Source organism: Scleropages formosus, chromosome 2 (assembly GCF_900964775.1).
Source record: "Scleropages formosus chromosome 2, fSclFor1.1, whole genome shotgun sequence".
Classification (NCBI taxonomy): domain Eukaryota; kingdom Metazoa; phylum Chordata; class Actinopteri; order Osteoglossiformes; family Osteoglossidae; genus Scleropages; species Scleropages formosus.
In genome coordinates this window covers 28,256,714-28,268,663 of record NC_041807.1, presented here as the reverse complement: position 1 = coordinate 28,268,663, position 11,950 = coordinate 28,256,714, and the positions used below count along the sequence as shown (strand labels likewise).

The following is an 11,950-nucleotide window of genomic DNA, read 5'->3' as shown; positions in this document are numbered from 1 at the left end:
AGGCATGCTAGTCCAAACATAAAATAAGGTAAGACTATTACTTTAAAAAAAGAAAAACCCCTGCCAGTCACCTTGGAGGATTGAATCTAACGCCACTCACTCTGTGGGAGTGAAACCTGTTTCATAGAACATTCTGCTGCTCGTGCTTCCTGCTCTCTGTCCTGCTTTGGGAGAACAGGGAACAAGACCTGAGATGACCCCTGTGTTCTGGGTTATAAAACTCAGTCCCTCTGCTGGGGACACTATACACACGCTCCCTGCACAGTAACTCAATAAAACCAAAAACGTAAAATAAAAATCGAACATAAATTTTTTAATAAAAACATGGTAAAGTACCATGCCTTAGAAAAATGAGCTGAGGGCACTGTTCCAGCTGGGACCCACTCAACTTTCAGTTCTGTGGTCTTTATCAGTACCCTGAAGAAGAGGCCCACCCCTTCTCTTTATCACTCCATATCCATCTGGTGGCAGTCTCCCCCAGTCACCTGCTCCTCTCACCCCCTCTCCCCTCTCAAACACATCTCCCACCGTTTAGAAAAGTCGGACTTTTACACTATGGATGCCGTTCCTGGAAGGGTGGTGGTGTTTATCCTGGGAGTTGCCGTCATCATCGCTGTTGTCGTCAGCAACCCAGCTGTCCTTCAGCGGGGTGAGCTCAGGTGCGATCACATCCCCATCCTGAGAGTTTTTTAAAAAAAAAAAGCCAGTAAAAGTCGAGATTGATGTTTAGACATTTTGGTTAAACGTCCGTTTCTCTGCAGCCGTGGAATGGAGGAACAAAATTAACCAACAGAAGGAAAAATTCACCTAATTTTGGCTGGTGTACCACACACATTGTCTGAGGTGGTTGCAGCCTAAAACCAACGAACCAATGAGCAATTACACCGACTCCTGGAATTACTGCAGGTCTGCAGCACACACACTCGCACCCCAGAATGTGTCACCCCCTACAAGGCCATTCAGGAATGGCTTCCATAGCTTGCGCTTTCACATAATTTCTCCTGTGTTTCCTCCTTCTACCATTCAATGCAAAGCGCACTCTGAGTAAGTTCAGTGGCTGTGCAGGACCGATGTCATTACTGAACTACTCAGGATTTATTGTTACATAAAGACGACAGCTATCATACCAGCTGAAATTCACCTGCACTGCTTCAAACTGTACTTTGCGTTGGAGAAAAGCGTCTTCCAACTTACCTCCTGCCCTGTGGAGCTGTCAGAGTTGCTGAAATGTACATTTATTCATTTATCAGGCACTTTTCTCCAAAGCCGTACAACAAAAGCGCATTTCATCAAGAGACAGCGGTATAGATGCCGACCCGTGGTTCTCCAAGCACAGGGACTCAGTCCAATACCACTCTTTCATGCCCACACACATTAGACTAGTAGCGACACACAGAATTGATAATGAGCCTGTGGTCCATGCCATGTTACATTTGATGTACAGACTGAGTGACAAACCAACCCTCAGTCCCAGTTAAGTTTGTAAATAGGAAACAAAGTGTAAATTACAGCGACTCTTCAATATGACCACATTGCTTTGTTCACGGCTTGAATTTGCTACCTTCTGGGTATCCATTCACCTATTTGACCACAACACTGTCTGCTGCCCCAGTCATGTGGGGTGATGGTGTTCCCTTAAGCACAGCTGTTCCTCTTTGAGGGACAGTCATGGGACAGAAGGAGAAGAGAGCCCAGAGGCTTAATGAGTCACCTGCGGCTTAATGAAGTCTTTGTTGATGCACCACTGTACAAAGTACTTCTTTGCCGCTTCCAAGCTCTTGGCGTCCGTCCGCTTGCAGTACACACGGATCAGCTGCTCCGCAAACTTCTCAGGCAGGAGCTGGGAGACCTAAAGCAAGAGGAAGGAGGGGGGGGAGGAGAAAAAAAAAACACCAGTGGATATAGACTAAAAAAATGGAAACCTAAAAACGCAATGCAACACATGTGCATACTGACAGTAGGAGGGACTATGCCAATTTATACTGCTTTAACATCACAGCTGTTTCTGAAATAATTCATACAAATTTGCTTCATAGAATACTTGACCGAAAGAATCTTACCAAGGTGACAATGGCAGCATTTACATGATCTTACTTATGCAGATATAAATATACATTTACTAAGTAGCAGAGCAGCGCAGCGCAGCCAGACTCTTAAGCCTCAATCCTGTAAAGCCCTCTTCACTAAATCCATCATATAAGCAGTGCACTTCCTTTCTTAGCAGCCTGACTGCACATATACCTGGTTCTTCCGGATCTTGATAGCTTTGCTGGGGTCATTCTTGCAGTAGAAGCGCACGTTATTAATCGGGTTCTTCTCCTTCATGCCATAGTCCATGTCGATAACCTGAAAGGGGAGAGAAGCGCAGACAGGTTGTTGGCCAGGTGCCCCGATGTGGGAGGAAACTGTATGTCTGTGTGTGAAGTTGCTGGTTAACCACAGGCAGATGCGGTTACTTTTGTTGTGATGAAGAAGCCAAAAAAAAAGAGCCCTAAAGATGAACAAATAGAAATACAAACTGCAAACAAAGTATATTTTTTGAAGCATGCCAGCAAGAGCCCTCGGTCCTCCCTGTCTGAATGACTTACACTTATGACGAAGTCTTCCCCCTGAAAGGTCACGTCTGTGCCGCTACGAGGCTTGGCAACGGAAACATCCTTGGCCCACTGAAGCAAGTTGTTCTGAGAGAAAACATTTTTAATTAATGTGGGTAAAAGAAGCGTGACTGTCACACATCCTACTGCTCAGGGTGTAGGAGACAAAGCCTGTGACGCCATCGTGAAACAGAGGTCTCCCTCCGAGTCCCTCACCATTGTGATGTCCAGGGGCCGCTTGGGCTGCGTCTGGCCCACACATTTGTAGAGCTTTCGAACGACGACGTTGTTGAGGATGGCCCGTGCCTCAGCAAGCTCCTTGCTTGAGGAGTACAGGATCTGCTCAAACACATGGTCTAGGAGAGGGACACAGGAAGGTAAGCCAGCCAACAAGCAGCAAGTTACCATGATAACCACTCATCCAGGAAAAATAAACAAAAAAAACCCTAACCCTTATTTTACTGTTCTGTACAACCACACGCAGCCCAGGTCCCACAGCCCCCTTATGTACACTCTTGTTAATTCTCATAATTAATAATAACTATACATTTAAGTGTGACTCTACTGTTCACTAAATCCATCAGACAATTTTAACTATGCAAAAATAAATGTTAGCTGAGACACTGCTATAACTTTTATGTAATAATAAACATTACTTCTGCTGAGGATAACCTGTCGGTGATATTTACAAGATGTTAAAGGATTGTGCATATAAAACTTGTAGCTGAATAAATTAATAAATTGATAATAAGTCTTCTGAAAGTCACTGAGTATTCCAGACAGTTTGACAAAAACTTAGTGACTCCAAACAAAATCGCACAGATTCCATACAACAAATTTAGATTTATTTTACATGATCAAAGCCTAATAGCAGTGGAGTATATGTTCACTGTAACCACAGAGCCATTTAAATCATTAATTTTTATAATTTCATAACTACATGTTTTCCTATTTATAATCGGCATTCTTTGGCCAACACAAACTATAGTGAGCGCTCAGCCAGCTCACCGAGTTTAGTGAGGTTTAAGATGTGGGGCTGTTTCAATGAGGAACTCAATCAATGGTTACTTAATTACAAGAGAAGTGTGGAGACTTGGGAACAAGGCTGAGCCTCACAGCTCAACACTTCCCCTTTATCCATGGCACTCCAAAAATGCCCAGGATTCCCAGAGTTGAGAAATCTCAAACCTGTGAGCTTGGTGTAGGCCTCCATGTCATCTATAGCAGTGGAGATGGAGAAGATCTTGCCCCCAGAGCCTAAAATCTTGATGTGCTTATCAGCCTTCTCAAGAGCCTCTGTTATCCTGAACAGAGAAGAACGGTAAAACAATAAATTCGGATGGTAGTTTTCTCCAGGCTGCCACAGAGAATCTAATGTCACGCACAATGTTATTTTTATACACAGAAAAAATCCTGACGTTTGAGTGTATGTGTCACAGTTTTCCATTTCCGCTGCCCAGACAGACAAAAGAGGGAGTGGTCTCTCTCCAAGAATGCAGCAAATGGACCTGAAGAGTGGCTCTACTCACATGGTTTCAATGATATTCCCCACTTTGTGTTGGTACGCCCTGCGATGGAGGCAGTTTCTGGTGTGAAACATGTCATACAAGTTCCCCACCTCCTGGAAAATAAACCATTTGGAAGAATAATCATTCAGTTATATTTACATTTATTTATTTAGCAGATGCTTTTCTCCAAAGCAACTTCCAATGAACTCTATGTAGTGTTATCTGCCCACACACCTTATTCACCAAGGTGACTTACACTGCTTGATCCACTGCTTACACTGGGTCATTCATCCATACATCAGTGGAACACACACACACACTCTCTCTCTCTGTCACTCACACACTATGGGTGAACCTGATCAGCATCTCTTTTGACTGTGGGAGGAAACCCACACAAACACAGGGAGAACATGCAAACTCCACACAGACTGAGCGGGGATCGAACCCATGTCCTCTCGCCCCACCCAGGCGCTGTGAGACAGCAGCGCTACTCGCCGTGCCATAGTTACATTATCCTGATACTATCCAATCCAGAATAGGACATCTTTTAGTGACACAAACTCAGAGTTACTTCATTATTTCATTGCTGCACTACGGCACATGCAGCTCTATAACAAAGCTATAGAGGCAATTCACTGAGAATGTTGAAAAATACTGGCGCAACAAGGTCAAGATTTAAGTGCGAGTCATAATTCTAAAAAATAAATAAGTAGAAGAGAAGATTTTGGCTGACTGTGCATGATAAACATGTAATCTCTAAGGGTTTGTGGTTGAACTTTTTTGATAAACTGTTTAATGGATAAACTTTCATGTAGCTATTTGTGTGATCTATACTGGTCCATATGGCAGTATGTGACAAATTGACTGTACTCGGAAGAATCCAAATCTCTCCTTCTGCTGATGGAATGCACTCATTGTATTTTTCTGACATGTATGCGGCCTGGAACAAAACCTTCTGCTGAATCCATACTTGTAGAAATTCATGTGAAGAAGTACCGATTACCAAGGAAATTGTTCTTAGTAGTTGTATCCCGTAGTAGATCTTCTATAGAATACATTAATTCCCAGTTAATTACATTTAACCCCCATTCAGAGTGTGTTCTTGTTGCTGTGATTCATTAATACTGTGAGAACTACCTTGTCTCTGGTGCAGATGTGCTTCTTGTTGTCCACCTCACAAACACGTGCAAATTTGAGGAAGCGCCTGTAGTCAAAATTGTTCTGGATCCCAAGATGATAACAGTCCCTAATGGAACAGAGGATGAGGGAAAGAAGATCAAATGATACCTGCAGCAGTTACAAATCGATATTAATTTCACATACATAAACACACAGGGGTGTGTAAGTTAAGTCACAATAAACGCCATGAGGGGTGCGGTGGCGCAGTGGGTTGGACCACAGTCCTGCTCTCCAGTGGGTCTGGGGTTCGAATCCCGCTTGGGGTGCCTTGCGACAGACTGGCATCCCGTCCTGGGTGCGTCCCCTCTCCCTCCGGCCTTGCGCCGTGTGTTACCGGGTAGGCTCCGGTTCCCCGCGACCCCGTATGGGACAAGCGGTTCTGAAAATGTGTGTGTGTAAATGCCACGATAAAGGGATTTTTTTTTTTTTTTTTTTAAAAAAAGGAGACTAAACTATAAATATATTGACAGCAGAACAAATAAAAGGTGCATGTGATATTTCTAATCCTTGCTTAAGGATCTGATGACTTGTGATGGTCACAGACCACCTGTGCTTGTTTGTTCCAGTCCAGGGCAAACAGACTCTACGGTCTCACCTGGCAAAGTAATCCCACTTGTCCACATCGATGCCATTCCTTTTGTTTGCCACAATTTCGTAGAGGAAGCCCTTTTCTTCTGAGCGACCTTGATACGGCCACTGGGGAGATGAAGCAGCAGAAAGATAAGACAGGATGAACCAAACAAAGCAAAACGAGGCCCACAGAACAGGATTTAGACTCATGCAATAGAGTCACGATTCCACATTATACCAGTGCAGAAAACAGGGCTGGTTTCTTTCAGTAATACGCCTCATATGTCTCAAGATAACTTTAAAAGCTCTGGGATACTGCTGTGCACATGGACAACAGGTGTGACCAGTATATCACGGTCATGTGCTGCAGAGATACAATGGTTATGTCAGACACTTTGAGGTTCACTATACTGATGTGCCACAGGTTGGCTACTTACATATTTTAGAGTTGTCAGTATTGAGAACAGATTATTCTGAATAATGGCTCTTTTACATAGCATACTTTCCATTAAAAGCATTATGAGTGTAGATATATTTCTCTGTAATTTGGCTGTTCTAAACTTAGTAGTGACTCACTCCTTCCATCTGATTGGCTGTCCCTGGGTGGGGGGGGTCCAGGGGTCCAGCAATCTGCTCCTTGATGAACAATAGGTCCGTCGGAAGTACCAGACCATGCTCCTTCATGACAGGCTCCAGACTGTTCACCTTGACCATGTGGTCGAACATCTGCACAGACGCCATCTCGTGCTGGAGGATGCAAACACACGCGCGCACAGATGCACACATGCCAAAATTGGGATGCATAGGAAACAAGAGCTGAATTTAGGCACTTAGATGCACTCATCTGGAGAGCTCTACCATTGTATGTTAAACAATGTGGAACAATAAATCCAGTACAAATTATCTGTAAAACAGAAAAAAAAAAAAAATTTGTGCAGATAATGATTTAAAGACAAATTTAAGAATAAAAGAAGAAATGATCTGCTCCCTCGTTTACCTTCCACTTGTAATCAGGACGCATTTTTGGGATAAACATTCCATCGAACATATGAGAGAAGGGGCCATGTCCTGAAGGCAAGTATGAGAAGTAAAGAAAGGAGAAAGAACATAATAATTTGAACCAATTTATTTTTAGTGAAGAAAAACAAGCATAATCAAATGGTGCGCCGCAGCTGCTATGAAATGACAGAGCAGAGTCCGGTATAACTGACTGCAAACTGCAATACCGCTGTTTAAGTCTCAGTGAAAAACAAATCAGTCACTGCAACATATCGCTGCAACTTATTAAAGAAAGATTTTTACAGCAGCAATGGAATTTCATAAAGCTAGTTTAAGCATGCAAAAAGCTGATGTACTGTGAGCAATATAATTAAAGTGTTATTGGTGGAAAACAGTAACCCATGCGTCCCTGCGTGGCTGTGCCAGAGAGGAGAGTTGCTGGCGGCAAATTACCGAGGTCGTGGCACAGGCCGGCAATCTGCACGCACAGCATGTCCCTGGGGCTGATGAGCAGCTCCGGCTGACGTTCGTTCAGGGCCTGGACCAAGCGGCCAGCAAGGTGACCCACCCTGTCAGAGAACCAGTGCACGTTATGACACGTTCAGGTCTCAGGTTTCACGGCACTCGGCATCCTCCTACCCAGACAGCACTTACACAAGCGTGGGAAAATAAAACCAGCTGAAGGCACTGCAAGCTGCAACGGCAGTTTTGTTTTCCCATAAAAACAGCTACCATTTTAATGGCTTTTATTAAGTGCTTGTAGGCGTACGCTGGATTTCAAGTGCAGTTCTGTCATGCGTTCAAATGGAAATCGATTACATCGGAACAAATATCAATTTTTAAACAGGGAGGTGGGACTGTAGTGTCGAAGACCATGGCTTCTCTGTGACTTGACTTTACTAGAGAGGTCTGGCTTGTGACTTATAAAAAGAAATGTTTTCTGCCACAGGGAGATGAAAAAAGGAAAAGCGAAGGCACACACCCGATGGAGTGCTCAAAGCGGTTGTGACAGGCTCCAGGAAAAACAAAGTAGGTGCCACCCAGCTGTTTAATGTAGCGCAGCCTCTGGAACTGTGGGGTGTCGATGATGCGCACAAGCAGAGGGTGCATCTCGATGTGGCCATGGATGGGGTCATTGAACACCTGTAAGGAGAGAATGGATTCGGAGGATTCGCCCGACATGCACCAGTGGTGTCACTGTGACGCTTCAATAAATTACTAGTTTTACCTTAATGGCATCAGCAAATATCTGCCAGAGCTTCTTCAAGGAGGAGAGAAGCTGCAACCGCACCCCTAGTGGGCTGGGGGGGTGCAAAATCACAGGAAACATGAAATACTGACAAATGAAACCAAAGAGCAACCACACCAAAACATCATCCAGCTTCAAGTGTTAAACAGTGTTACGTACGTATTACACGAATGCTTTTTGTTGCAGTGTGACATCTAACAGGGTGGGTCTTAATCCCAGTCCCTGTGAGACTGTAGTTTTCTTAGCCAATTATTCAACTTAGATAAAAATTACATGCACCTGCAGGATATAACATCTGGCTTAACTGTTGGATTCACATATTATTTCACTTTGTGACAAATACTGGGGAGATGTGGTGGCGCGGCATGTTTGGCCAGGTCCTGCTCTGCGGTGGGTCTAAGGTTCGAGTCCTGCAGCGGACTTGCGCCCCGCCCAGAGTGTGTCCTCTCCCCTCCCCTCCGGCCCTGCGCTGCCAGGTTAGGCTTCGGTTCGCCTCAAGACAAGCAGTTGCGTGTGTGTGTGTGTGTGTGTGTGTGTGTGTGTGTGTGTGTGTGTGTGTGTGAGAAAGACAAATGCCACTTATAGCAGCAACATCCTTTTTTATACACTACTGTCAAAGAAGTGTGTCTCTTAAATGACTTACGAATCTCCCAGATGCAAACATTTTCCAATTCATTTTCGATTGTATTCTGTTCACCCTGCTTTTTTCTAAAATTTCTGTTGGGAGTGAAAGTGACTTGTGTTTCTGTCATTCACCAGATGCTGGGGAGCAATAAAATGGTGAATGTTGCACATTTTTAACGAGTCAACACTCAGAATGAACAGAGCTTTTATTTTCATTAATTTTAAATCACAGTTATGCATTGTATAAAATAAGAAAAAGTCTCACTGAATTATTGAAAATTTTTACAGCTTCATCTGAGGTTTTTGCAGCACCTAAGTTGAACCGATAGATATCAGGCTTATAGGACTGAGTTTGTTGTGTAAAATTGACTGTGAATTTACAAAAAAAAAAAAATGAAACTTTGAAAAGAATCTGTTCCTAATGTGAGGAGTCATTGTACAAGAATTCTGTGTTGGTAAAAGATAAAAAGATGAATAGACACGGAAATACAAATAAGAGCAAAAGAAGATCCTCCCACAGGTGTCGGAAATCATCAGTTATTCACAATGCAGACACATGCATGCGATCTCCTCTCGCTGCTACGACACTCACCCGATACCCATGTTCTCTAGCTGCGGCTCCGTGAGGTACGGTAAGCACACCCCAGTGATCTTCTCCGCTGTGGGGAGAGAAGACATCAGGAGAAGGGGAAAGATCATTGGAGAGGCAGGGAGGACAAACGCGGTTGTTATACCTCTATGTCGTTATACCTATTTGGGATGTGACCGTTTCCTGCATATTTTCTTCTTCCTGGCTGTCAAACTTCACAGGTTAATGTTAGACAAAGTACTGTACGTACGTTCATTTATGATGAATAAACGTAAAGGCGAACGGGGACAGCTGGTAGCGCAGTGGTTAGAGCTGCTGCCTTTGGATGCGAAGGTCGCAGGTTCGATCTCCAGCTGCAGTACCCTTGAGCAAGGTACTTGCCCTGAATTGCTCCAGTAGAATTACCCAGCTGTATAAATCATGGGTAAATCATTGTAAATTGCATTGGAGAAAAGCATCAGCTAAATGAATAAATAATGTAAGTGGCTTACTGGCACTAATTCAACTTTCCACCCAAGGCGGGTACAGAACCCAAAGGCTCCACTGCGGTTCTTTCAAAGACATGACAAGAAGAAACATTATGACAGAGCTTTGGAAACTGCGTCACTGTGCACGTTTCCTCTTTTACAAACATCAGTTTTACAGTTGAATAAAAATGTCTTAACAGTTTTTATCCAGCCAGACTATGTAAACAAGGTTCTCATATGCATACATAACATAGCCAGGAAAAATGCATGAATTTTAAAGCGTCCGTCGTCGCCGGGACTGCCGCGGACCAGCCAGTGCTGAGTGCGATTCGGCACAAAAAACGCAAACCAAGAGTTTGTGTTTCAGTTCACATTGATCGATTGTTATTAAACTGGAAGCAGGACTCGTGTAGTAAATACTAAGATTATTATATGTCATATGAGCCTTTCGTTCCCTGCGCTGCGTGCAACACAGACAGAAGCCAAGTGCTGAACCGGTTCGAGTCGGAAATAAAACTGACAATAAGAGCAGGATCCCGTAGAATTAACGGCAGGCGGTGAAACTAAGCTGTGCATTCGTCATGATTTGTCACAAATTTTGTGCATATTATTTAAGCAAGACACAATGACGATGTGCATTACATAACTGCATCACAGCAGCGCGTTTGTGTTCCGGAGCGCGTCAACAACAGCAACCCCAGACACCGGCGGCTCTCGCGACACGGCACGCGGCGAAACGTATAGTACGTACGTCTCTTCTCGGACCTGCGCACCTCCACTCCAGCGCAGCGCGCGCAGCCGCCCGTGGCTATCACGCCATCACCGCGACCACGCACGATCAATGCAATAAGGTCCATTTTCGATGCTACTTAAAATGTGTCAGCCACACCGTGCCGACTGACTCTCACCGCGCTCGGCTAATTATGGAGAACAGCAAAAAAAGTAAAACAAACACACCTCGGAACTTCCCTTCGAGGTCTCCGGCGAACCCCTCTTCCCGCAGAAACCGGCACGTTCCCTCAACATCCCACTCCCTGAAGTCGGGGATGGGCGGGCGGCAGTCAGCCAGCTGCTTCTTCGGGGTATAGAAGGAGTCGGAGCTCGAAGCTCCATCCCGGGGACGCTTTCTGCCATCCATTCGTCTTCGCGCGCTGCACAATCAGGAGCGCCTTTTGCGCTCAGAGCTGCCTAATTTTGCCGGCACCCGGAGAAGCTCCACCTTCGACAAATTTTAAGCCTCCCATTGGTCTGAAGCGAAGAACTCCCGTGGCACCCTGTTCTTTCTTTAGCACTTCGCGAGGGACAAACAACGGTGCACTACGGTGGCCCCGATGGTACAATCTGCGTTGAAGCGTTTTGACGTTTCGTAAATGGTGTGCTAAAAATAGGACTCACCAGCTGTACAGTTTGCGTTGCAGGCTTTATTCGGTGCTTTCGACTTCAGGACATGTAGGGAAAAACAACTTATTTGATTTCGAAAAATATAATATACCTTTCTGTTAGAAAATACTGTAGCGTCCCCCCACAGAGCTACTAGAAACCGGCTCGACAGACGGGGTAAAAGAAACGTACATATCTCCCCGCAGCAGTCTTAACAAAGACGCTTCAGACAGTACAAGACACAGGACACTTCAGAATCCCCCTGGGTCACTCCCAGCCCCCCTGCTGCATCCCATGGTTAAGGGGTTCCCCCGGAGACTCCCCAGAATTCCACTCTGGAACACCGAACATAAATAGAACAACAACCAATCAGAAACCACACACAACTATGTACACACACATAAACACTAATGCCAACTATTTACACATTTACTCCCCTCAGCGCTGTTACAATACTATCAAACAGGGCAGCACATAATCATGTAGTGGAAGGTCACAGGTTGGAGTACCACGTCCCTGGAACAAGGCACTTACCCAGCTGTATGGGTGAATAAGTACCACTGTAGACTCAATGTATATGTACATACTTGTATAGTGTAGTGAAGATTACAGTATCATTACTCTGCAAATACCTCTGGACACATTAATGAAGTTTATGATAAAGCTGACAACTTTTTAATATTAAAATTTTGTCACACATGATTTGAGGAAGTCATCTATTTATAGGATTTATACTGATGAATCAGGCACATGAAACTTTATAATAGTGATTTTTCATACAGGAAGTTAGA

General features: G+C 44.4%; 1 protein-coding gene across 3 annotated transcripts; it reads right to left on the bottom strand.

Annotated features, from left to right (window-relative positions):
- Nucleotides 1–410: 410 nt before the first annotated feature.
- Nucleotides 411–11,091, bottom strand: LOC108936904 (SAM domain and HD domain 1). 3 transcript variants are annotated; one of them, XM_018756550.2, is made up of 16 exons: nucleotides 10,737–11,091; nucleotides 9,316–9,382; nucleotides 8,079–8,151; nucleotides 7,833–7,993; nucleotides 7,304–7,419; nucleotides 6,849–6,919; nucleotides 6,428–6,598; nucleotides 5,877–5,977; nucleotides 5,240–5,348; nucleotides 4,124–4,215; nucleotides 3,783–3,898; nucleotides 2,811–2,950; nucleotides 2,589–2,681; nucleotides 2,242–2,346; nucleotides 1,712–1,849; nucleotides 411–678 (listed from the first exon to the last, which is right to left on the bottom strand). In XM_018756550.2, exons 1-16 carry the CDS (start codon nucleotides 10,915–10,917, stop codon nucleotides 532–534), a joined length of 1,881 nt encoding a protein of 626 aa, XP_018612066.2. In that variant the 5' UTR covers nucleotides 10,918–11,091; the 3' UTR covers nucleotides 411–531. The 3 variants fall into 3 exon arrangements, with proteins under 3 accessions (XP_018612066.2, XP_018612069.2, XP_018612067.2); XM_018756553.2 differs by lacking the exon at nucleotides 10,737–11,091 and adding an exon at nucleotides 10,427–10,457; XM_018756551.2 differs by lacking the exon at nucleotides 10,737–11,091 and adding an exon at nucleotides 9,474–9,619.
- Nucleotides 11,092–11,950: the final 859 nt, after the last annotated feature.